This window comes from Elephas maximus, chromosome 25, assembly GCF_024166365.1.
Source record: "Elephas maximus indicus isolate mEleMax1 chromosome 25, mEleMax1 primary haplotype, whole genome shotgun sequence".
Lineage (NCBI taxonomy): Eukaryota > Metazoa > Chordata > Mammalia > Proboscidea > Elephantidae > Elephas > Elephas maximus.
Genome location: NC_064843.1, coordinates 23373687 through 23399693, shown reverse-complemented (window position 1 = coordinate 23399693; position 26007 = coordinate 23373687). Strand labels below are relative to the sequence as shown.

General features: G+C 45.5%; 1 protein-coding gene across 5 annotated transcripts; it reads left to right on the top strand.

Annotated features, from left to right (window-relative positions):
* Positions 1-85: 85 nt before the first annotated feature.
* ZSWIM3 (zinc finger SWIM-type containing 3) lies at positions 86-25997 on the top strand. Of its 5 annotated transcripts, XM_049869207.1 has the most exons (3): positions 432-464; positions 4014-4065; positions 24046-25997. In XM_049869207.1, exon 3 carries the CDS (start codon positions 24185-24187, stop codon positions 25550-25552), a length of 1368 nt encoding a protein of 455 aa, XP_049725164.1. In that variant the 5' UTR covers positions 432-464; positions 4014-4065; positions 24046-24184; the 3' UTR covers positions 25553-25997. The 5 variants fall into 5 exon arrangements, with proteins under 5 accessions (XP_049725162.1, XP_049725165.1, XP_049725164.1 ...); XM_049869205.1 differs by lacking the exons at positions 4014-4065; positions 24046-25997 and adding an exon at positions 15266-17614 and having other exon boundaries at positions 86-464; XM_049869208.1 differs by lacking the exon at positions 4014-4065 and having other exon boundaries at positions 378-464.
* Positions 25998-26007: the final 10 nt, after the last annotated feature.

Below are 26007 nucleotides of genomic sequence, written 5' to 3'. Positions count from 1 at the left end.
GGAGAAAATAAGTGCCACTCTGGGGTCCCGTGTGTGATTGGGTGTGATACTGAGGGGGCGGAGCCTCGGGGCTGAATAATAAGGACTGAGTGTCAATTTCCCTCTGTCAGGCAGTAAAGACGCCCCTCGCCCCAGAAACCCCTCAGACTTGGGATCCTCCTGAGCTCCATAACAGGCACTCAAGTGGAACCGACCTCTAAGGGCCCTGGACCTAGACCAGCCTGTAGACCCTCACAGTGACCTCTGACCCCCGGTGTGATACTGGGCCCACGCTAGGACCAGCCCCTGCTGTGGGCTGAGGGGACAGCCATGGAGCTGGGCAGCTGCTTCAAGACCTACGAGGACTTCAAGGAATGCTTCAGCGCCTACAAAAAGGAGAACAGGTGCTCCTTCATTCTCAGAGACTGCGTCTCCGTCCGCTTCCACAACCTCCACCATGGCACCTCTATCCGCGAAGACATCCTGTAAGGGCGGGGCGGGGGCGGGGCAGGAGGATGGGGAGGAGGGTGGCCGGCCCACCGGAGGGCGGCCTGGAGGAGGAGGAGGAGGCGGGAATGCTCTTGGGCCCTTGTCTCAGACTTCCGCAGCCATTCATTCAGCAGGCACCTGCTGAGCACCTGCTGCGTGCCTTGTGGATATAGAGCAAACCCTCTTTAGGCGTTGCTTTTTGACCACCCACTTCACCGTCACTCACTCATTCCTTTCTTGAACAAGCTTTTCTGGAATTCATAACTGCAGTTTGTCCTATTTTTGAAGCACCTACAGTATTCCAGACACAAAATACTGCCTTCAAAGATGGATAAAAACGCCTTAGCGTTTTATTCTTTACAAAGCAGTAACAGGTCAGTTGGTGATTGTTGCATTCATTCATTCTGTAAATGGTTCTTGAGCTCCTAATATTAACAACCATTTTTCAAACACTTTGCATGTCCCAGGCAGCGTTCTGTACTCTGGGCGTGCTTTACCCCTCAGGGCTGTATCAAGGATTAGACGTTATTCTTCTCATTTAACAGATAAGAAAACAGGCTTAAAGAATTTAAGACAGGAGTTGAAAACTCAAATGCCTTTTGGGCTCAGGTGAAACAGCCCAGGGTAAGAAAATGTAACATAACTTTTTATTGTACTGTAAGAATAAGAATGATGAAATAACGCCATGGGGACAACAGAGAAAACTGTGAACTGGGGCAAATTAGAGAGCAAATCCCATCTAATCGACTCCAGCTGATTACTGCCATGTGAAAAATGAAGATTCATTGTTGCCAGAATTTTGGGCGAGAGGAGTGAGAAACAGACTTTTATGTGGATTTGGCCACTTTTTAAAAAAAATGGAAATTAGTTCAAATTGTGGGCTACACTATGTGGGCCATCTCTGAGAGTCAAAAATAGTGTATCTCAGGGCCACCAGTCTAAGACCTCTGGTTTGAGAAGTTGGCCAGAGCTCCCCAGCTTGGGAGCCAGGCAATGTGTGTTCTTTCTGTTACTCAGAAGTCTACTGTTGTGTTGGGTACAGATGACGTAGAGATGATTAAAAAATCCAGCCGACCCTGAAGGAGCTTAAAGTGGAATAGACTCGAACTCAGATAAGCCAACCTGTAAGTGATAATGCTTTAAAAGAGACTTGTGCAGAGGAAGAAGTAACATGCCTGGGAGGTATGGAAAAGCTTCACTCTGGAAGTAATGGTTTCTCTGGGCAGTGAATACACACAGAGGGCTAGAGTAGGAGCCTCAAAGTCCCTGGGTGGTGCAAAAGGTTTGCTCTGGACTACTAACCTAAAGGTTGGTGGTTTAAACGCAACTCATATGTCAGTCATTCTGTGTGCCATCATCTCAGCTCTTGCCATGTCCTGTACTACAATTTACTTAACGTTTTTTTCTTTAAATTCACTCAGGTTTAATATTCAAAGTAACCTATTTTAGACCTAACCTAGGAAATAATATATATGAAGTAACAGCATAAACCCGTTTGCTATTGAGTCAATTTCAACTCATAGCGACCCTATAGGACAGGGTTGAACTGCCCCGTAGGGTTTCCAAGGAGCAACTGGTGGATTCGAACTGCTGACGTTTTGGTTACTAGCCTCAGTGCTTAACCACTGTGCCACCAGGGCCAAAAAAAAGTGCATTCTGGAATCAGACTGACGGATTCCAGGTAAAATGCAGAGCATTCATGTGAAATGAATGTTATGTATTTATAAATAATCCTGAAAATATCTGTTCTTAAGCAATCTGAGGTCATTTTGGACCCCTTATGGGAAACTCGGTCTTAGCTAGTTGTTCATTTTTCTTTAGGTCTCAGCACTTCCTCCAGGAAGTCTTTCTTAACTTCCCCAAGATTAGGTTTGATGTTCCTGCTGTGCTCCAGCAGCAAGTGTTACACCTCTTTGCATATTGCTTTGTAATCCAGTTTACAGAGTTTTCCCCATTGGCTGTGCTTTTCCAGGGAGAAACTTTGGTTCACCATTGTGTCCGCAGGGTCTAGCTCTGGGTTGGGCCCATAGCAAGTCATTGTATATTGAATGACTGAATCATCAAGTGCTAAAAGTGTGCTTCAGGGGAATAGGTGCTGCAGGAACTGGGAAGAGAGAGTAATCACTGGGCTGGAGAAGTAAGAGAAAGGGAGACCTGAGGTGCACCCCCTAAAGATGGAGAGGGGGGCACTGGGGGGTATGTTAGTTTTCTTTTTGCTGCTGTAACAAATTACATGAACTAATGGCTTAAAACATCACAAACTTATTTTTAGATTCTGTAGGTTGGGAGTCAGACATAAGTCTCACTAGGCTAAAATCAAGGTGTCAAGGAGAATTGGTTCCATTGCCTTTTCCAGCTTCTACAGACGCCTAGCCCTCCTTGGCTTATGGTCCCCTTCCTCCGTCTTCAAAGCCAGCAATGGCAGGTGGAGCCCTCCTCACATCATATCACTCTGACCTCACAACCCCTTCTCTGACTCCCCTTTTCTGTCTCCCTCTCCCACTTTAAGGACCCTTGTGGGGAAACCTACTTAGCTAGAAGGAAGATTTATGCTGAAGAATAGTGGGGAAGAATTGGATGGGCCCAGATAAATAGGCTGGAGGGTTGACATTAGTTTCATTTATTTTTGTCTTTGAAGGTTGAACAATTTTAAAAATTAATTTGTTTTGGTTATAGTTAATATAGTAACTAAATTAAAAAAAAAAATCAAACAGTACCAAAAAATCTAAAAGTCAGTGTCCCTTCAGCATTATTACCTAGAGACAACCACTGTTAACCTTCCTGAGACGCTGGTGCCTGAACAACCGTATTGTCTTTGTGCATATGTATTTTAGCACAAGTGGGAGCGTACTATCAATACACGCGGTTCTGCACCTTGCTCTTCTCATGTATCTGTGTATCTTGGAGATTATTCCGTATGGCTTCTTCCACTTGTATGTGCAAAGCATCCTTACTCAAAGTTCCCTGGTTTAATTCATTGATTTCAGCATTTATTTACTGAACACTGATTCCATGCTAGAGTCTGGAGAGACAGTATTGAAAAAGATAAAGTGGGTTCCAGCCCTCCTGGAGCTTACCTTCTGGTCAGGGAACAGATACTAACTTATCACCACAGAAGTAATTATTTACTTAAAATTGTGGTAAGGGCTGCAAAGGAGAAGTCTAGGGTGCTGGGTGATGGAATGACAGGGAAACAACCTGGTTGGGTGGCCAGGGGAGAGTGGTGGTGGTGGTGGTGGAGGAAGAAGGTATCGGTTGAAACTTGATACCAGTTCAGGTTCTTGATTAGAAAAGTGATGTTGTCATCCCTGATACTTTGCAGAGATCATTTACAAAGCACGCGCACCTTCATTATCTGACTTGTTATTTTGTTTGCCTATTAAGTGAGTTAATACATGTAGAGTGCTTATAGGAGTGCCTGGTTCATAGGAAATAGTCCATAATTGTAAGCTGCTATTATCGTTATTATTTTGCAGGTGGGGAAACACAGCCAGGGGAAGTCAAATGTTAAAAAGGGACTAATAATTTCTACCTCTCTGCTTTAGGTCCAAGGAGCCCTGGTGGCACAACGGTTAAGCTCCGGCTGTCAACCAAAAGGTCAGTGGTTCAAACCCACCAGCGCTCTTTGGGAGAAAAGACCTGGCCGTCTGCTCCTGGATAGATTACAGCCTAGGAAGCCCTATGGGGCAGTTCTACCCTGTCACATGGGCTTGCTGGGGGTTGGAATTGACTCCACAGCCTTCGACAGCAGCAGCTTTAGGTTACGGCACTGAGCTCATTTACATAACACTCGGAAGGCTGCTTTGCACGGAGTTCCAAATGTGTGAGCACAGGCAGAAGAGCGGATAGATAGAGGCCAGGAGTAGGTGGGAGCAGGCCCCCAGGCAATCGAGGCATGGAAGAGGAAAATCATGAGAACCTGTGGCAAAAAGCACCCTCACCCCCAAAAAGCACATGGGTGTGAGCCAGGGAAGTCTGAATCTGGTACAGTCACAGCCAAGAAAAATGGGAAGGGGCAGAAAGGAGGGGGCAGGTCAGAGTAGGGAGTAGGGTAAGATTTCAAGAAACCGTAAGAAAACACTTAGGTGTTAGGATAGAGTAGAACTGCCCCGTAGGGTTTCCAAGGCTGTAAATCTTTCTGGAAGCAGAGTGCCACAGACTGCCACATCTTTCTCCCGTGGAGTGGCTGGGGGGTTCAAACTGCCAACCTTTCGGTTAGCAACTGAGCGCTTAACCACTGTACCACCAGAGCTCCTCCCTTAGCCTCATGGTTAACAGATGAGAAGGGAAATCAACAAGGATGATAATAGGATTGGAACCTGAAAAGGAAAGGATTTGCATAGCAAAGAATGAAGATAGATCCTTGGGAAACCTAATACAGCCCTGGAATATTTGGGTAAAACTGACCTCTGCATATTGCAAAAGTGAGACAGGAAATGAAGTACCATAGTGTTTGCAAAAATTACACCAGGGAAAAAAAGTTGGCACTTAAGGTTGTTCTTTTTGTTTTTGTTTTGTTTTTTTTCTTTGCCTATTCATCTATGCTTAGGCCAGTACAACCTCAAGTTGTTCTTTGATTATTCTAAGAATAAGCATATAGTTGTCATTATAATCTACGTTTTATTAAATATAATATTAACTCCATAATTTTTGTCTTATTTTTTAAGGTGAAATTCCACTCAAATCTTTTTTCTCCCACTATTTACTGTGAAATGTTGCTTCCAGGGATGTCCTTGGCTACAAGGAACTGAAAACCTTACTCAAATTGGCTTATTAGTTCCCATGTAGAAACCCAAAGGTAGGCCTCTGCAGGTGACTGTCTCCGAGGCCCAGGCTATTTCCATCCTCCCACCCTGCCATCCACAGTTCTCAGCTGTGCCTTCAGCGTGGCTCCCCACATGGCACATCCAGAGGAAAAAGCTTTCCTTGGTGTCCTGAAGACTTCCTACTGCCTTTCTTGGCCAGAATTGAGCCAGTATACGTGCCCCTTCCTAATGGGATTACCTTAATTGGCTTAGACTAACCCTGAAGCACAGAGCTCTGTGGAGGGGTGGCAACCAGAATAAAATGGAAGTTCTGTTAGAAAGGAGGAAGGGAGGGGACAAAGTTCTGTGGGGCTGGCAACAAGCAGAATCTACCAAAGCCTTTTAAATGGATTCCCTTTAAGTGGTACTGATCATTCGTAGAACAAGAGGGACCTGTTCCTTTGGTATTTCCACATTCCTGACTGTGCAGATGGAGGTTTAGAAGAAGTGAAGTGCCTTGTCCAAGGTCGTACAGCTAATCTGTGGTAGAACTGGGATTGAAACTAAGGTCTCCTGACTCCGGAGTCTTGTTCCTAACTCAAACTATATTGTCTGAGATGTCTTTAAGGCGCCCTGGCAGCACAACGGTTAAGCACTTGGCTGCTAACTGAAAGGTTGGCAGTTCAAACGCACCCAGCAGCTCTACGAGAGAAAGACCTGGCTATCTGTTCCTGTAAAGATTATAGTCTAGAAAACCCTATGGGGCAGTTCTCTGTCACATGGGGTTGAAATGAGTTGAAAATCAACTTGATGGCACTAACAACAAAGATGGCTTTGCCTATTCTTTTTTTATTGTACTTTAGATGAAGGTTTACAGAACAAACTAGCTTCTCAATAAACAATTAGTACACATATTGTTTTGTGACGTTGGTTACCAACCCCACGACATGCCAATACTCTCGCTTCTCGACCTTGGGTTCCCTATTACCAGCTTTCCTGTCCCCTCCTGCCTTCTAGTCCTTGCCCCTGAGCTGGTGTGTCCCTTTAGTCTCATTCTGTTTTTTGGGGGCTTTGCCTATTCTTCATCTATAAAAATCCTACTCATTGGTCAGGGCCCAATTTACATACAAAAAAGGGCACAAATCTTACACAAAATTAATTGGGAGCCTTAGTTAATCATACCGATTTCTACGGTCAGAGTGCCTCACCTAGTTTTCAGTGATAAATATATTGTTTGTGCCTCTATTTAACATTCAGTTGATTTTGACTTTATTGGCCACCTGTGTAATAATCTGCTCATGAGACTTTGAGAGTAGGAACTATCTAATTTGTCTCGGTAGCCTTCTGAGCAACTAGAAGTATTTGGTACTTAATTGTTGTTGTTAGTCTCTCCCTCATGCCAAACTTATGTATGATAGAACAAAACATTGCGTGCTCCTGCACCATCCATCCTTACAACTGTTGGAATGTTTGAGCCCATCCGTTGCAACTCCTAGGTCATTTCATCTCACAGAGGGTTTACCGCATTTTCTCTGACCCTCTACTTTACCGAGTACGATTTCCTTTTCTAGTCATTGGTCTTTCTTGTTGTCCAAAATAAGCAAGTTGAAGTCTCGTCATCTTTACCTCTAAGGAGCATTCTGGCTGTACTTCCTCCAAAATGGATTTATTTGTTCTTCTGTCAGTTCACAGTATATTCAATATTTGTCGCTGATACAATTCAAATGCCTCAATTCTTCAATCTTCCATTTTCAATTGTCCAGCTTTTACATGCATATGAGGTAATTGAAAATACCATGGCTTCGGTCAGGTGCACCTTAGTCATCAAAATGACATCTTTGCTTTTTAAAACTTTAAAGAGATCTTTTGCAGCAGGTTTGCCCTATACATCGTTCGATTTCTTTCTTTAATAATATTTTATTGTGTTTTAGGTTTAGCAAATTATTTTATACATACTGTTGAGTCACATTGGCTACATTTTTCACAGTGTCAAGATTCTCATTATTTCCATTCTGGTTGTCCTGTTTCCATTAATCCAGCTTCCCTCCCCCCTTATATATTCTTAATTGTTGTTGTTAGGTGCCTTCAGGTTGGTTCCAACTCATAGCGACCCTATGCACAACAGAATGAAACACTGCCTGATCCTGCGCCATCCTTACAATCGTCATTATGCTTGAGGCCATTGTTGCAGCCACTGTGTCAATCCATCTCATTGAGGGTCTTCCTTTTGTCTGCTGACCCTATACTTTACCAAGCATGACATCCTTCTCAGGGACTGATCCTTCCTGACAACATGTCCAAAGATCCAGTCTCGCCATCCTTGTTTCTAAGGAGCGTTCTGGTTGTTCTTCCAAGACAGAGCCGTTCGCTCTTTTGGCAGTCCGTGGTATATTCAATATTATTTGCCAACACCACAATTCAAAGGCATCAATTCTTCTTCCATCTTCCTTATTCACTGTCCAACTTTCACATGCATACGACAGGATTGAAAATACCATGGCTTGGGTCAGACGCACCATAGTCTTCAAGGTAACATCTTTACTTTTCAACACTTTGAAGAGGTCCTTTGCAGCAGATTTCCCCAATGCAATGTGTCTTTTGATTTCTTGACTGCTGCTTCCATGGCAGTTGATTGTGGATCCAAGTAAAATGAAATCCTTGACAACTTCAATCTTTTCTGTGTTTATCATGACATTGCTTATTGGTCCAGTTGTGAGGATTTTTGTTTTCTTATGTTGAGGTGTAACCTATACTGAAGGCTGTGGTCTTTGATTATCATTAGTAAGTCCTTCAAGCCCCCTTCACTTTCAGCAAGGAAGGCTATGTCATCTGCATAACGCAGGTTGTTAATGAGTCTTCCTCCAATCCTGATGCCCCATTCTTCTTCGTATAGTCCAGCTTCTCAGATTATTTGCTCAGCATACAGATTGAATAGGTATGGTGAAAGGATACAACCCTGACATACACCTTTCCTGACTTCAAACCATTCAGTATCCCCTTGTCCTGTCCGAACAACTGCCACTCGATCCATGTACAGGTTCTTCATGAGCACAATTAAGTGTTCTGGAATACCCATTCTTTGCAATGTTATCCATAATTTGTTATGATCCACACAGTCGAATGCCTTTGCATAGTCAATAAAACACGGGTAAACATCCTTCTGGTATTCTCTGCTTTCAGCCAGGATCCATCCAACATCAGCAATGATATCCCTGGTTCCACATCCTCTTCTGAATCTGGCCTGAATTTCTGGCAGTTCCTTGTTGATATACTGCTGCAGCTGCTTTTGAATGATCTTCAGCAAAATTTTGCTTGCGTGTGATATTAATAATATTGTTCTATAATTTCCACATTTGGTTGGATCACCTTTCTTGGGAATAGGCATAAATATGGATCTCTTCCAGTTGGTTGGCCCATAAGCTGTCTTCCATATTTCTTGGCATAGACAACTAAGCACTTCTAACACTGCATCCATTTGTTGAAACATCTCAATTGATATTCTGTCATTTCCTGGAGCCTTGTGTTTTTTCGCCAATGCCTTCAGTGCAGCTCGGACTTCTTTTTTCAGTACCATTGGTTCCTGATCATATGCTACCTCTTGAAAAGGCTGAAAGTCAACTAATTCTTTTTGATATAATGACTCTGTGTATTCCTTCCATCTTCTTTTGATGCTTCCTGCATTGTTTAATATTTTCCCCCACAGAATCCTTCACTATCACAACTCGAGGCTTGAATTTTTTCTTCAGCTCTTTCAGTTTGAGCAACGCCAATTGTGTAATTCCCTTTTGGTTTTCTATCTCCAGCTCTTCGCACGTGTCATTATAATATTTTACTTTGTCTTCTCGAGATGCCCTTTGAAATCTTCTGTTCAGTTCTTCCACTTCATCATTTCTTCCTTTTGCTTTAGCTGCACGATGTTCAAGTGCAAGTTTCAGGGTCTCCTCTGGCATTCATCTTGGTCTTTTCTTTCTTTCCTGTCTTTTCAATGACCTCTTGCTTTCTTCATATATGATGTTCTTGATGTTATTCCACAGCTTGTCTGGTCTTCAGTCATTAGCGTTCAATGTGTCAAATCTATTCTCAAGATGTTCTCTAAATTCAGGTGGGATATACTAAAGGTCTTATTTTGGCTTTCGTGGACTTGCTCTGATATCATATCAATTGCATACGAGCAATTGATAGTCTGTTCCACAGTCAGCCCCTGGCCTTGTTCTAACTGATGATATTGAGCTTTTCCATTGTCACTTTCCACAAATGTAGTCGATTTGGTTCATGTGTATTCCATCTGGCAAGGTCCATGTGTATAGTCACCGTTTATGTTGGTGAAAAAAGGCATTTGCAGTGAAGAAGTCGTTGGTCTTGCAAAATTCTGTCATTCCATCTCTGGCATTGTTTCTATGACCAAGGCCATGTTTTCCAACTATCGATCCTTCTTCTTTGTTTCCGACTTTCGCATTCCAATCACCAGTAATTATCAATGCATCCTGACTGCATGTTCGGTCAATTTCAGACTGCAGAACCTGATAAAAATCTTCAATTTCTTCATCTTTGGCCTTAGTGGTTGGTGCATGAATTTGAATAATAGTCCTATTAACTGGTCTTCCTTGTAAAACCCAACCCAGTGCCGTCGAGTCGATTCTGACTCATAGACTTCCTTGTAGGCGTATAGATATTATCCTATCGCTGACAGCGTTGTACTTCAGGATAGATCTTGAAATGTTCTTTTTGATGATAAATGCAGCACCATGCCTCTTCAAGTTCTCATTCCCAGCATAGTAGCCTATGTGATTGTGTGATTCAAAATGGCCAATACCAGCCCATCTGAGCTCACTAATGCCTAGGATATCGATGTTTATGCATTCTATTTCATTGGAATTTCTACTAGAAATTCGGCCCCATGCTTGAACCCCTCTATATTCTCAGCCCCATTGGTGTCTGACCAACAGCAAGCACATGGTAAATATTTGTCGAATGAGCCACGATCTTGTCTTCTTTACAAAAATTTGCCAGCTGATCCTAGCCTTTTCTTTCTTTTTTCTTTTTTACCGTACTTTAGATGAGGGTTTACAGAGCAAACTACCTTCTCATTAGACAACTGATACACATATTGTTTTGTGACATTGGTTGCCAGCCCCACGACATGTCAACACTCTCCCCTTCTTGACCTTAGGTTTACCATTACCAGCTTTCCTGTCCCCTCCTGCCTTTTCATCTTTGCCTCGGGGCCGGTGTGCCCATTTAGTCTCGTTTTGTTTTATGGGCCTGTCTAATCTTTGGCTGAAGGTTGAACCTCAGGCATGACTTCATTACTGAGCTGCAAGAGTGTCCACAGGCCATACTTTCGGGATTTCTTCAGTCTCTGTCAGGTCAGTAAGTGTGGTCTTTTTTGTGTGTGTGTGTGAGTTAGAATTTTGTTTAAGTTTTTCTCCAGCTCTGTCTGGGACCCTTTATTACGTCATTTGATTTCTTGACTCTGTAAATGTTTGCAATGAAATAAAGAACTTGCTCAAAGTAATAGTGCTAGGGATAGTTCCAGTAAGAGTAATAGCCAATGGTGCTTGGCTGAGAGTAGCCAAGTCATCTACTCCTATTGTAGGAAGAACATTCTGTGTCATACATTCACTCATTTAATGTTCATTCAGCGTATGTCTATAAAAACCCATTACCATTGATTCTGACTCATAGAGACCCTATAAGTACCAGGTACGGTGCCAGACACTGGGAGTACAGTGGAAGCATCAGCAGGCCCCTTCCTTCTGGGGTTACAGTCCAGTAGGCAAGTATGGATTGGAAGGAAGCAAGACTGACTGACTTGCCTTCCTCCACTTTGTAGTTGAGCACTCTTAGATATTGTTGTTGTTTTATACTATCAAGTCTATTCTGACTCATAGCAACTCTATAGGACAGAGTTAGAACATAGCCCCTTAGGCTATGATCTTTACAGGAGCATGAGGCCGGGTCTTTTCTACCGTGGAGTGGTTGGTGGGTTCAAAGTGCTGACCTTTCAGTTACCAGCCAAGTACTTAACCATTGTACCACCAGGGCTCCTTAGTCTTAGATATAAACACTTCAGTATAACTGAATGTTTTGTTGCATTACACATAAGGTCTCTATGAATCAGCACTAACTTGATGGCACCTAACAACAACAACAACAAAGGAGATTCAGAAAGAATAAAACCTCGTCCCTATTTTTAAGGGAATCTGTGCTTTTACCAGCGAGACAGAAATAAGTATAGATTGAAATAACAATAGCACTTGGTGAATTTTTACAAAAGATTTGTGTGCTTCAGTGTACGTAAATTATATCTCAGTCCAAAAAAACTGAAGGAAGCAGAAGAAAATAACAGAAGCTTAACCCAGTGTCTATTAAGTATGAAATGCATGATGCCGACAAGGACAACAAGTTTAGGAACCATTAAGGAAGTCTTCCAAGGTGAGGAAGAAAAAAATGGGAATTCAAAGAAAGAAGTCAAATCTGAGAAATATTTTTAAGGAAGAGAGGAAATATAACAGTTAATTACTCAGACTGTAGCCAAGCCGGCTTAATGTAAATCCCAGATCCTCCAGTCTCAGCTGTAATGACAAATCCCAGAGCTTCATCCTTGAGGACGTTACCGAGCTTCTTTAAGCCTGTTTCCCATCTGTAAAATGTGGGTGATAATAGTACTCCTTTCCTAGTATAAAATGATGGAGGTTAAGGGCTTACTATTGCTGGCGTATATGTATAATAAATCCTCAACACATGTAGTAGTGGTAGGAAAGAATTAAAAAGTCTCGGGAACATATTGGATATAGGCACAAAGGAGAAGGAGGAATTAAAAAAGAATACCAAGGTTCCCATATTGGAAGATATGGTCATTAATGGAGCCAGGAATGGTCAAAAGAACTATTTGTTGGCAGTCACTAGTATCTTTTTTTGGAGGAGCTCAATGAACATTCACCGAGTGCACATCCCCAAACCGAACCCACTGCTGTCAAGTCAAATTCTGACTCATAGCGACCCTATAGGACGGGGAGAACTGCCCCATAGGGTTTTCAAGGCTGTAATCTTTACAGAAGCAGACTGCCACATCTTTCTCCCATGGAGCAGTTGGTGGGTTCAAACTGCCGACCTTTGGGTTAGCAGCTGAGCACTTAACCACTGTACCACCAGGGCTCCTCTTAGTGTACATAAAGCCAATATAATTTGATGAGCTAGAGTTATGCTAAGATATTGAGAGAACAGAAGGGTAGAATCCAGTCTATGTTCTTGAAGAAGGCTCCCTGGAAAAGACAGTGATTGCATGTGGTCTTGAAGGATGAGTAAGCTTTGAGATGAAGAAAGGGGGAAAGGGCTTTCTAGACAGAGGGACAAACATGAACAAGGCAGGAAGGGGAGACACAGCATAGTGAATACAGGAAGTGGTACGCAGTTTGTCTTTCTAGGGCCTAAAGAGCAAGATGGGTGGGGGGTGCGAAACGCAGCTAGAGAGATAGGCAGAGGCCCCATGGTGGTCACCCCTCACTCCCTTGCCATACTACTGGGCTGCTCCAGCCCCTTCCTGGCCCTGAGCTACGGGTGGTGGCACTATTCTTCCACTGTGTACACAACAGGTGGGGGCGTCCTCAGTCCCAGGCCCCTCCACCCTGTCATTAGTGGGCATGACATATCCTGTTTTTCTAAGCGTGTCCCACAGGATAGGCAAACAGGACCAGCTGGATTAATGTTTGGAAAAGGGTGGTTGAAGTTCCCTGGCTGTGCCATGTTATGCCAGAGATCTTTTCCCATTCCCATGGTCTTTGGGTGGCACAGATGGCTTGAACTCACCTACTCACCTAAAGGTTGACATTCTAACCCACCCAGCAGTGCTGCTGAAGAAAGGCCTGGCAATCTGCTTTCGTAAAGATGACAGCCAAGAAAACCCCATGGAGCAGTTCTACTCTGTCACACTTGAGGTCACCGTGGCTCGGAATAGACTTGAAGGCAATGGGTTTGGTTTTGGTGTTTGGTCTTTGGGCTGGAACCTCCCGTGGGGAGGCAAGGGTGTGACCTGTCCCAACCACCAGTGATTCATCCAGGAAGGCTTTGATAAGCATCTGATGGAGGAATAGTATTGTGTTAAGAATTTGGAATACAGTGAGGAATCTCTCAGTCCTAACACTTGCAGACTACCCATCCAATCGGAAGGGCACTACATAAACATTTGAGAACTTAAATAGCAGGAAAAAAAAAAAACAAGAGAATGTCACAAGGCACAGGAGCTATAATAATAGCAGTAAACAAACAAACAAAAAAACCTGTTGTCACTGAGTCGATTCTGACTCATAGTGACCCTACAGGACAGAGTAGAATTGCCCCATAGAGCTTCCAAGGAGCGCCTGGTGGATTCGAACTGCCGACCTTTTGGTTAGCAGCCTTAGCACTTAACCACTATGCCACCAGGGTTTCCAATAATAGCAGCAGCTAACATCAATAGAAGGCTGAACCAGGCTCTGGGCTGAATGTTATGCCTGTGGTTCATTTATTCCTTGCAACAACCATAAAAAGATAGCCTTATTTTTCGATGGCGTCCCTGAGTGGGGCAGTTAACACATTTGGCTGCTAACCAAAAGGTTAGCGGCTCGAGTCCACCCGGATTACCTTGAAAAAAAGGCCTGGTGACCTACTTCCAAAAATCAGCCCTTGAAAACCCTATGGAGCACAGTCCAACTCTGACACACGTGGGGTTGCCATAAGTCAGAACTGACTCCACGGCAACTGGTATTTTTCGATGAGGAAGCTGTACAGAGAGGTGGAGTACCTTGCCCAAGGTTAAACAGCTACTGAGTGCCGGAGCCGAGATTCAGATCCAGGCGGTCTGCCCCCGGTGTTCCCACTGGTTAACCACTAGGTGTACTGCCATTCAGCTAAGCCTTGTTAGATAACCCATTGCCGTCAAGTCGATTCTGACTCATAGCAACCCTGTAGGACAGAGTAGAACTAACTGCCCCATAGGGTTTCCAAGGCTGTGATCTTTAAGGAGGCAGACTGCCACACCTTTCTCCCACAGAGCAGCTGGTGGGTTCAAACCGCTGACCTGCAGCGAGTACTTAACCACTGCTCCACCAGGTCTCCTTGTCTTTTAGATTTAAAAAAAAAAAAAGTTGCTGTCGAGTTGATTCCAACTCATAGCGACCCTATAGGATAGAGTAGAACTGCCCCATGGGGTTTCCAAGCAGCAGCTGGTGGATTCGAACTGCTAACCTTTTGGTTAGCAGCTAAGCTCTTAACCACTGCACTTTTTAAATAAATGCTATGAATTCAGAGAAAGAAGCAATTACTGTTGCGTGGGGCATCAGCAAAGGCTCCCTGGAGAAGGTGGGACCTGATTTGGTCCTTAAGTATGGATAGAATGAGGATAGGAAGAGAGAAAGTGCAGATATTCAATTTAATTACCCCTTCCTTCAAATCATCACTTTCTGCCTAGAATGGCAAAGCTAGAAGAACCCTAAAGATCATCTAGCCCAGTGGTTATCAAACTTTCAGGATGTGGACATTTTTCTTTACATGAAACAGAGAGCAGGCCTGGACACACCCAGCCCCAAGGGCCCTGAAGAGCTCAGCTCTAAACAGTTGATCTAATCCAGGTCCTTAATGGGTCAGCTTTTCTCTCTGATGCCTGGAGGAGGAGGCAGAGGCTCCCAGAGCACAGGAATGAAGGGGACGTTTTAGGCCGTGAGGAACCAGCTGGGTACACTGCTGCCTGCCTCTTGTCTGTTTTCCCTTATATCTTGCCTTGGGTTGAATTGTTGGCAACTAAAATGGGCAACAGTAAATGGGCAACAGCTGGGGCTTAAACTGTTACAGATGAAAATGTGGAGAGTTGCAGTTGGCGAGGGTCTTTAAGAAAGGGCTGGATTCTTTGGGACTTGAGAGTTAACCTAAATTGTCCTTCTCAACATCCTACACTACGCTGTGGTCACCAGGAAATGTATCAGCCAATATAAGTTCCTAAGAGTGTTAGCTACAGAGCCTTGTAAGTGGAATAGGGTGGCCAGCAGCATTCTCATTGTAACCTCTACCTTCCCTAGATATGTGCAGGTGAAATTTGTCTGTATTCGGACCCAGTCAAACAGGAAGAGAACATCAGAGGCAGACACGTGCCCAGCATACTTGTCCCTGCGGTATGATGAGAAACTGGATAGACTGTTCATCAGTGGGCTAAACACTAAGCATGTACATGGCGACTCTACGACTGCAGGTCCTGGAGGAGATACCACTGGCAAATCTCAAAAGACAATGCGTCTGCAGAAACCCCAGCCAGCGTGGCCCCCAATCAACAAAGACCTTGACGCTGAGAAGTCCCCAACCGAACCATCATTTTGCTTAGATAAGGTTCAAGTGCCCCCAAAGCATGAGCAGGAGGGCATCACTCCTTCTGACCTGGCCAGTATAGCAAAAGTGATGAAGAACTTTCTCAGGTTAGATGTAGGCTCCATGGCCTCCCTTAGTGTGGGCAACAGCCAAGTCCTGGACCGACTCAGCTTCCAGAGCAGCAAGATGAGTGACCTGTTCATCCGTTTCCCAGAAAGTCTCCTGCTGCACCGGGTGGAGAACGCCCAGGGCCACATCCTCTATGCTTTCCTGGTGGAGAACAAGGAACGAGAGGGGCGAGTGGTACACTTTGCCGTGCTCAAGGCTGAGACCGCCACCTCCGTAGCCAAGATGCTGAACATCTTCACAGAGTTCAACTCCGACTGGCCCAAGGTCAAGGTGGTTTTTGTGGACCCATCCTTCCCTCACCGGGCCATCCTGCAGGAGATTTTCCCTGCTGCCCGCATCCTCCTTTCCATATACCACACGACCCGGCTGTTGGAGAAGAAGTTGCATCGTAGTTCAGCAAATGCGTCCTTTAAAAGGCTCATGAAGGAAGCCCTGCGGGAGGCTGTGTTTGTCACTTCAGAGGCCAGCCTGCAAAATCTCTCTCACATGTGCCAAGCCCTACTGGACAAGGAGCTCTTCAGCTTCCTGCAGGCCCACTGGTTCTCCTGTGAACTGCTGTGGTACATGCATGTCAGGAAGGGCCTGCACGCATGTAATACCTACATGGACAGCCTTGACGTCGTCACCAGCAAAGTGTCAAGCCTCTTCCGGGAACAGCAGTCCCTGCTGGACTGCATCCTGCGCTTTGTGGATTACATGGACTTGTTTAACACCAAAGGCTTGAAGAACTTGCCCACAGTTCCTCCCAAGCCAGCTCCTCCCAAGCTAAAGAGGGCCCGGCCAGCAAGTGGCATGCTGCCAAGGTCCAAGAAAACTTTGGGAACCTGTGGAGGGAAACTTCCTAGACCTTCCTGGCTCCCTGTGGCGGAGACAAAGCCAGACTCGCAGCAGCCAGAGCTGCGGTCTTCCCAGGGCGGCATGCTAGCCACTTTGCACCAGAGCGGCTCTGAGCTGGCCTATAAGCTGTGCCGTAGTGAGTGGGAGGTGGTAGAGAACTCCACCCACCTGGTAGAGGTGGTTGGCTCCTCAGTGAATGTTCAGCTGCTAGAGGATTCCCACCAGGCTAGCAAAGATGGCTGTAGCTGCAGCTGTTCCTTTCAGCAAAGGTACCACCTGCCATGCCGGCACATTTTGGCTCTGCTACACACCAGCCAGCAGCCCGTGAGTGAAGCCATGGTGTGCTCCCGGTGGCAGAAGAGGTACCAGCACCTCCTTGGGCCCAGTGGAGAATTTCGGGACCCTATTCTGGTCCCAAACACAGGTCAGCATGAGAACCAAGGACGGAACAACATGATCAAAGACCTAAGCAGGGAGCTGGCCAACCTGCTAATGCAGAGTGAAGGGCCAGAGCTGGAGGAGCGCTGCTCCACCCTGCGCAAGATAGTGGACATCTGGGCTGACCCCTGCCAACCTCCTGAGCTCAGGCAGCAACCTAGGGACTTCAAGGATGTGGGCCACCTCCCTTTCCTCTGGGGAAAGCAGGAGGAAGGGGAGGGTCTCCTTCCTGCTAAGCCATGATTCATGACTGAAGCACCTGCACTGGAGCACTGGCCCCAAAACACCACTTTTTCGAAGTCAGAGAGCTCAAAGTGGCAGGATATGCCAGGGGCCAGCATTTCAACCAATGTCTTCCTAGGTAGGGCTAGGAGGAGTGTTACAATAGGGAGGAGTGGAACCCTACTGTACGCGAAGGCCCTTTGGATCTGCCCCTTTTCTGCTCTGCCTTTGACATTCCTTAAGAGCCTCATTCATTGTTCAAGGCCAAAGTTCTCTCTGTGCTGAAAGGTTACCCTCCTTTTTTACCCCCAACCCCTGAGATCAGATCTTATTCACTCTACAAAGATAACCCCCCGCCCCAGGATAGGTGAGACAAAATGGGCCTGGCAAAAGGGCCTGTTTTCAGGGACAAAGGGAGGGAGGGTGATCCTTGACTGTTGCTGCTCTTTATACCTATTTTTATTCATATTAAATAAAAGTGTTTGTTTGTTTTAATAAAATCAGATAAGCAGGAGAAATGTGTTCTGCTTGAACAGGGAAGGAAGGGGAGTTGGCTTACCTAACAGGAGGACTCCTGGCTTCGCTATCAGGAAGTGGGTGCTGTAGGTTGGATTTGTTAATTTTAAAGGAAATTGAGTATTATCAATCTAATGGGGTTATGGAGCCAAATAGAACCTGATGCCTCCAATTCAAGCACTTACACTCTCCCACTTAACACTCTCCCTACCAACCAAGTCTGCAGATTGATTTCAGGCTACCTCATATGCTAGCTGTTAGGTGCCATAGAATCGGTTCCGACTCACAGCAACACTATATACAACAGAACAAAACACTGCCCAGTCCTGCACATCCTCACAGTCATTGCTATGTTTCAGCCCATCGTTGCAGCCACTGTGTAAGTCCAACTCCTTGACGGTCTTCCCTTTTTTTACTGATCCTTTACCAAGTGTAATGTCCTTCTCCAGGGATTGTTCCCTCCTAATAGCATGTCCAAAATAGGTAAGACGAAGTCTCACCATCCTCTCTTCAAGGAAGCGTTCTGGCTGTACTTCCAACACAGATTTGTTTGGTTTTCTGGCAGCCCATGGTATATTCAGTATTCTTTGCCAACAAACATAATCCATATGCATCGATTCTTCTTTGGTCTTCCTTATTCATTGTCTGGCTTTCGCATGCATATGTTCTTATTGTTGTTTTTAGGTATCCTCAAGCCACTCGTGACTCATAGCAACCCTATGTGCCACGGAACAAAACACCGCCCAGTCCTCTGCCATGCTCACAATCATTGCTATGCACGAACCCATTGTTGCAGCCACAGTGTCAGTCCAGCTCATTGAGGGTCTTCCTCTTTTCCACTACCCTGTACTTTACCAAGGATGATCTCCTTCTCCAGGGACTGATCCTTCCTGACAACATGTCCAAAGTATGTGAGATGCAGTCTTGCCATCCTTGCTTCTAAGGACCATTCTGGTTGTACTTCTTCCAAGACAGATTTGTTTGTTCTTTTGGCAGTCCATTCAGTATTCCTCGCCAATACCACAATTCAAAGGCATCAGTTCTTCTTCCATCTTCCTTACTCACTGTCCAACTTCACATGCATATGATGTGACTAAAAATACCATGGCTTGGGTCAGGCGCATCTTAGTCTTCAAGGTGATATCTTTGCTTTTCAACACTTTAAAAACCTTTGCAGCAGATTTGCCCAACGTAATGTGGCTTTTGATTTCCTGATTGCTGCTTCCATGAGTGTTGTTTCTGGATCAGAGTAAAATGAAATCCTTGACAACTTCAATCTTTTCTCTGTTTATCATGATGTTGCTTATTGGTCCAATTGAGAGGATTTTTCTTTTCTTTATGTTGAGGTGTAATCCATACTAAAAGCTGTGACCTTTGATCTTCATCAGTAAGTGCTTCAAGTCCTCTTCACTTTCAGTAAGCAAGGTTGTGTCATCTGCATAACACAGGTTGTTAATGAGTCTTCCTCCAATCCTGATGCCCCATTCTTCTTCATATAGTCCAGCTTCTCAGATTATTTACTCAGCGTACAGATTGAATAGGTATGGTGAAATGATACAAACCTGACACACACCTTTCCTGACTTTAAATCACACAGTATCGCCTTGTTCTGTCCAAACAACTGCCTCTTTATCCATGTACAGGTTCCTCATGAGCACAATTAAGTGTTCTAGAATTCCCATTCTTCAAAATGTTATCCATAATTTGTTATGATCCACACAGTCGAATGCCTTTGGATAGTCAATAAAACACAAATAAACATCCTTCTGGTATTCTCTGCTTTCAGTCAGGATCCATCTGACATCAGCAATGATATCCCTGGTTCCACGTCCTCTTCTGAATCTGGCCTGAATTTCTGGCAGTTCCCTGTCAATATACTGCTGCAGCTGCTTTTGAATGATCTTCAGCAAAATTTTGCTTGCATGTGGTATTAATGATACTGTTCAATAACTTTTGCATTCAGTTGGATCACCTTTCATGGGAATAGGCATAAATATGGATCTCTTCCAGTTAGTTGGTCAGGTAGCTGTCTTCCAAATTTCTTGGCATAGACAAGTGAGCACTTCCAGCGCTGCATCCATTTGTTGAAACATCTCAATTGATATTCCATCAATGGAGCCTTGTTTTTTCACCAAGGCCTTGACTGCAGCTTGGACTTCTTCCTTCAGTATCAGCGGTTCCTGATCATATGCTACCTCTTGAAATGGCTGAACATCGACCAATTCTTTTTGGTATAATGACTCTGTGTATTCCTTCCATCTTCTTTTGATGCTTCCTGCATTGTTTAGTATTTTCCCCATAGAAACCTTCACTATTACAACTCAAGGCTTGAATTTTTTTCTTCAGTTCTTTCAGCTTGAGAAATGCTGAGCGTGTTCTTCCATTTTGGTTTTCCATTTCCAGCTCTTTGCACATGTCATTATAATACTTTGTCTTCTCGAGAGGCCCTTTGAAATCTGTTCAGTTCTTTTACTTCATCAGTTCTTTTGCTTTAGCTGCTCAACATTCAAGAGCAAGTTTCACAGTCTCTTCTGACATCCATATTGGTCTTTTCTTTCTTTCCTGTCTTTTTAACAACCTCTTGCTTTCTTCATGTATGATGTCCTTGATGTCATTCCACAACTTGCCTGGTCTTTGATCATTAGTGTTCAACGGGTCAAATCTATTATTGAGATGGACTCTAAATTCAGGTGGGATATACTCAAGGTTGTGGTACTTTGGCTGTCATGGACTTGTTCTAATTTTCTTCAGTTTCAGCTTGAACTTGCATATGAGCAATTGATGGTCTGTTCCACAGTCAGCCCCTGGCCTTGTTCTGACTGATGATATTGAGCTTTTCCGTCATATCTTTCCACAGATGTAGTCGATTTGATTCCTGTGTATCCCATCTGGTGATGTCCATGCGCATAGTCGCCATTTATGTTGGTGAAAAAAGGTACCCACAATGAAGAAGTCCTTGGTCTTGCAATATTCTATCATGCGATCTCCAGCATCGTTTCTATCACTAAGGCCGTATTTTCCAACTACTGATTCTTCTTCTTTGTTTCCAACTTTCACATTCCAATCACCAGTAATTATTGATGCATTCTGATTCATGTTCAATCAATTTCAAACTGCAGAAGCTGGAAAAATCTTCAATTTCTTCATCTTTGGCCTTAGTGGTTGGTGCGTAAATTTGAATAATAGTCGTATTAACTGGTCTTCATTGCATATGAGGTGATTTGGAAATACTACGGCTTGGGTCAGGCGCACCTTAGTCCCAGAGTGACATCTTTGCTTCTCAACACTTTAAAGAGGTCGTTTGCAGCAGATTTGCCCAATGCAATATGTCGTTTGATTTCTTGATTGCTGCTTCCATGGGTGTTGATTGTGGATCCAAGTAAAATGAAATCCTTGATGACTTCAGTATTTTCTCCATTTATCATGATATTCTTTATTGGTCCAGTTGAGAGGGTTTTTGTTTTCTTTATGTTGAGGTATAATCCATACTGAAGGCTATAGTCTTTGATCTTCATCAGTAAGTGCTTCAAGTCCTCTTCACTTTCAGGAAGCAAGGTTGTGTCATCTACTTATCACAGGTTGTTAATGAGTCTTATGCTAGCAGAAGGAGCCAAATAGACTGGGGGGAAGAAACCTGAATTATAGACTTGAATGCCAGCACCTTGCTGGGTGACAGTTTCTTTGGTCTTAGTTTCCTAATCTGTAAAAATTAGCATGTTGGCCTGATCTAATCCTGAACGAACCCACACTGCCCCCCAACCCTGGATTTATGTAAACAGAACGTTTTCCTTGCATTAATAAGCACAAACACTGTCTTTTGTGTTGTGCTAATTTGTAGTATTAATCGCCTAAGGCCTGGTAGCCATCCAGTCTTCCAAGATTGTTGGAGGTCTAGATTGACATTTTCAAGGAACTGAATCCAACATGGCAGTCAGTCTTGGTTCTTGCACTAATTCGCCATGACCTTGAACAAGTCACAGCACTACTCTGGACCTCTGAAATACTGGAGGGGGTTGAGCTGGAGAACACCAAGGTTCCTGTCTTTCCAGGGGATCTGGATTTCCCCAGGTCTTGAGGGTAGGGCCCCTGAGCCCTGAGGGAGAGGCAGAATTTGAGACTTAAGCTTCAGTTTCCCCGTAACGCAGTGCAACTACATATTCACCGTTTCCTTACTCCCTGAGGCTTTGGGGTTTGAGTAAAAAAGTTCCCGTAAAACACTGGTATTTATTTTCATTTTCAGCCATTGAGGGAGTTTCTATTAGTAGCTCCCCGTTCCCGTAGTCTACGCAGAGGAGAGGCTCCGGGATTCCAGCCTCAGGGCTCAGACTTGTCTGGATGCAAGCGTCCTCAGGCTGTCATTGGTTATCGCCTACCGAGCGCCTCGTAACCCTGGTAACAGTGCCGGCCCACAAGGCGCTGGGCAGTGATTGGTCCATGGCACCAAATACTAAAAGCGAACTCCTCAGGCCATTGGCCTGAGTCACTGCGAAGCAGGCGTCGCGGTTGGTGAATCGAGAGGTCAGTCAGAGTCGGGGGCAGGGCCAAAGTGGGAGCAATGGCGTTGGAGCCAGGCTTTGGGTGAGTGATTTTGGAAGGGGTGAGTTTGTGAGGGAACAGTCACCGGAGTTAGCCATGACACAGGTCCCACAGGGATGGTAAGTTGGCTCTTCATCTGGCACCGGCCTGACTCCGAGTGGGAACGTCAGACGTCCACATCCTCCGACCCGGGGTTGAGGTGAGAGGTCAAAGGCCATGTCCCCACCCCTTCCCTGGCCTTTGAACTCCAGATGATGTGCAAAGCAGTCAGCCTCCTGAGGCATAGACTAGGTTTTCACCTACTTACAGAGTGATGGTGGGCAAGTCATTTAACCTGAGCCTCAGTTTCTTATCTGTAAAATGGGGGCAATAATCCGGTTTGAAGCCAAATAGAGGAAATATTTGCAGTTAATTGTTGTCAGGTGCCGTCGAATTGGTTCTGACTCATAGAGAGGACGCTGTCCCGTCCTGCACGGTCCTGCGCCATCGTCACAACTGTTGCTATAGTTGAGCTCGTTGTTGCAGCTACTGTGTCAGTCTGACTCATTGAGGGTTTTCCTTTTTTTCGCTGACCCTTTACCAAGCATGATGGCCTTTTCCAGGGACTGATCCCTCCTGATAACGTATCCAAAGTAAGTGAGATGAAGTCTTGCCGTCCTTGATTCTAAGAAGCTTTGTGGCTATACTTCTTCCAAGACAGATTTGTTCGTTCTTTTGGCAGTCCATGTTACATTCAATATTCTTCACCAATACCATAATTCAAATGCATCAGTTGTTCTCTGGTCTTCTTTACTCATTGTTCAGCTTTTGCATGCATACGAGGTGATTGAAAACACTATGGCTTGGGTTAGTGCCTTTTAGTCCTCAAAGTGACATCTTTGCTTTTCAACACTTTAAAGAGGTCTTTTGCAGTAGATTTGCCCAATGCAATGTGTGGTTTGATTTCTTTACTGCTGCTTCCATAGTTGCTGATTGTGGATCCAAGTAAAACGAAATCCTTGACAACTTCAATCTTTTCTCCATTTATTATGCTGTTGGTTATTGGTCCAGTTGTGGGGATTTGTATTTTCTTTACGTTGAGGTATAATCCATACTGAAGGCCGTAGCCTGTGATCTTCATCAATAAGTGCTTCAAGTCCTCTTTGCTTTCAGCATGCAAGGGTGTATCATGTGCATATCACAGGTTGTTGATGAGTCTTTCCCCAATTCTGATACCCCGTCCTTCTTCATATAGTCCAGATTCTTGGATTATTTGCCTAGCATACTGATTGAGAGGCTACAGGCATTGTTTGCCCCATTTTGTGGTTGACGGGATTGAGGCACAGAAAGTGCCACTGATTTGCTCAAGATCACACAGCAAGTTTGGAGCAATTGCAGCTCTCTTGTATATACCAGGACCAAATGAAAGAATGGGTGCCAAAAAGTATTTTGTAATTATAAAATGCTGTACATTTTTAAGGCCATATGCAGCTCTGGCCTTTACATCCATTTAAATCCCATGGAGCCAAATCTTTCCATGGCTGGCTGCTTATCATTTAGGTCTCAGTTCCCATGTCATCTCCTTCCTCCCAGAAATGCCTTCCCTGACCACCTAAGCTAATTTCTCCCTCCCTCCCTCAACCTCCCCTCTGGTCTGTTACCTAGAATTATGGTCTTTGTAACCTTCACTATTTGATATATCCTTGTTTGTTTATATCTTTATTGCATATTTTCCCCCAGAACAGTGCTGATACATAGTAAGTGTTTAATAAATATTGTCTGGATGAGTACTTGAAGCGCCACGTCCCCACTGGTTCATTAAACCTCTTTTCCTCCATAGGCCCGTCTTTGGAACAAGATCTTGAGAGTACAGTCCAGCCTCAGGCCTAGACGTAGTGGTGGCTTGAGAGACTGAGAATCTCTGGACAGCAGCCTCAGGGAGAGAGCACTTCAGGAGATAGACACCTCCCATCTCCCCCATGGCCCTGACCATGCTGAGTGAGCCCCCAGTTAAGGACCCAGGCCCACCCATGCTGCTGTACCAACTTAGCAAGACTGCCCAGTTAGAGACCCTCAATTACCAGAGCTGCTCTATGCAGGGCATTTTTGCCCAGTTCCCTGAGATCTTATTTATCCACCGGACCTATAACCCAGTAGGCAAGGTGTTATACACCTTCCTGGTAGACGGACCACAGGTACGGCTAGAGGGTGCCCTTGCCCGTGCAGTCTACTTTGCCATCCCTGCCAAGGAGGATGCTGAAGGCCTGGCCCAGATGTTCCAGGTGTTCAAGAAGTTTAACCCAGCGTGGGAGAGGGTCTGTACCATCCTAGTGGATCCCCACTTCCTCCTGCTGCCTACCCTGGCCATGGAGTTCCCTGCTGCTGAGGTCCTGCTCTCAGCCTTCCACATCTGTAAGTTCCTCCAGGGCAAGTTCTATCAACTGTCCCTTGAGCGGCCAGTGGAGAAGGTGCTCCTGACCGCCCTGCAGAGCACGATGTGCTCAGCCACTGCTGGCAACCTGAGGAAGTTGCACGCGCTCCTGAGCAGCTGCATCCCCCCGGCCCAGCTGCCCGAGCTCTACTCACACTGGCTGCTCAATGACCGCATCTGGCTGGCGCACCGCTGGCGGAGCCGCGCCGAGAGCAGCCTCTACTTCCAGGGCCTGGAGGTCACCACCCGCACCCTCAGCCAGTTCTTCAGCACCCCGTGTGTGGAACAAGGCATGGCCTCTCTGCTCCAATACATGCAGCAGAACTCTGGAGACAGGGCAGGCTTCAGCCTGGGTCTGAGCCCTCAGAGCAGTGCTACCCACTTAGACAGCACGCCTGAAAGCCCCCACGTAGTGCAGCTGGTAGAGTCCCACATCCAGCACTCCCTCAGTGTCATCTGCACGGAGCCAGCTGCACAGCTCTGCCTGGGCGAGTTTGCTGTCGTCCAGAAGTCTGTGCATCTCATTGGCTCTGGCTCAGAAAAGGTGAACATCCAGATCCTGGAGGACACCCACAGGGTGCAGCCCCAGCCCCCTGCCAGCTGCAGCTGCTACTTCAACCAGACCTTCCACCTGCCCTGCCGCCACATCCTCGCCACACTCAATGCCCGCCACCAGGTGCTGCAGCCCGACATGCTGCCAGCTCAGTGGGAGGCAGGCCGTGCTGCCAGTCTAGAAGGCATCCTGGGCAGCCAGTGGAGCGAGACCCTGGAAAAGCGCCTGGCAGTGGCTTTCCTCACTGAAGAGGTCAGGCGGCTCTTGCAGCACTGTAGCCAGGAGGAGTTTGAGCGGCGATACAACACCCTGCGGGAACTTGCCGACAGCTGGATCGGCCCTTATGAGCAGGTCCAAGTCTGATCGCCGTCAGTGCCCAGACATGTTCATGCATGTGTACATGTTCACATCCTCCCCTGCACACACACACACACACACCCAGCTGTATTTCTGTGGGCCCTCCTCCGGGAAAGGAAGGACAAGGGTCTCCTCCATTGTAACTGCTACCTACAAGCCTTTCAAAAGGTAAAAACCATTCTTCACTGGAGGGTCTTAAAAACAGGCAATCTCTGCATTAAGACATAGGACATTGCGTGGAGAGGTTGAGAGCTGGGCTTGGTCACAACTTCCCAGGTCATGCGATGACTTCCCTACCCCATCTCCTGGGAGAGAACAGGCCTAGAAGCCTTCCCTCAGAGGAAAAGGCCCCTCGGGAGGTGACCCCACCAGGCTCCCAGTATTTCCCTCCCTTCTCTGTCCTGGGGTCATTAAAGTTGAATGCAGCACATTCCAGCTCTTATGTTGTTTAGTTTTTTTGT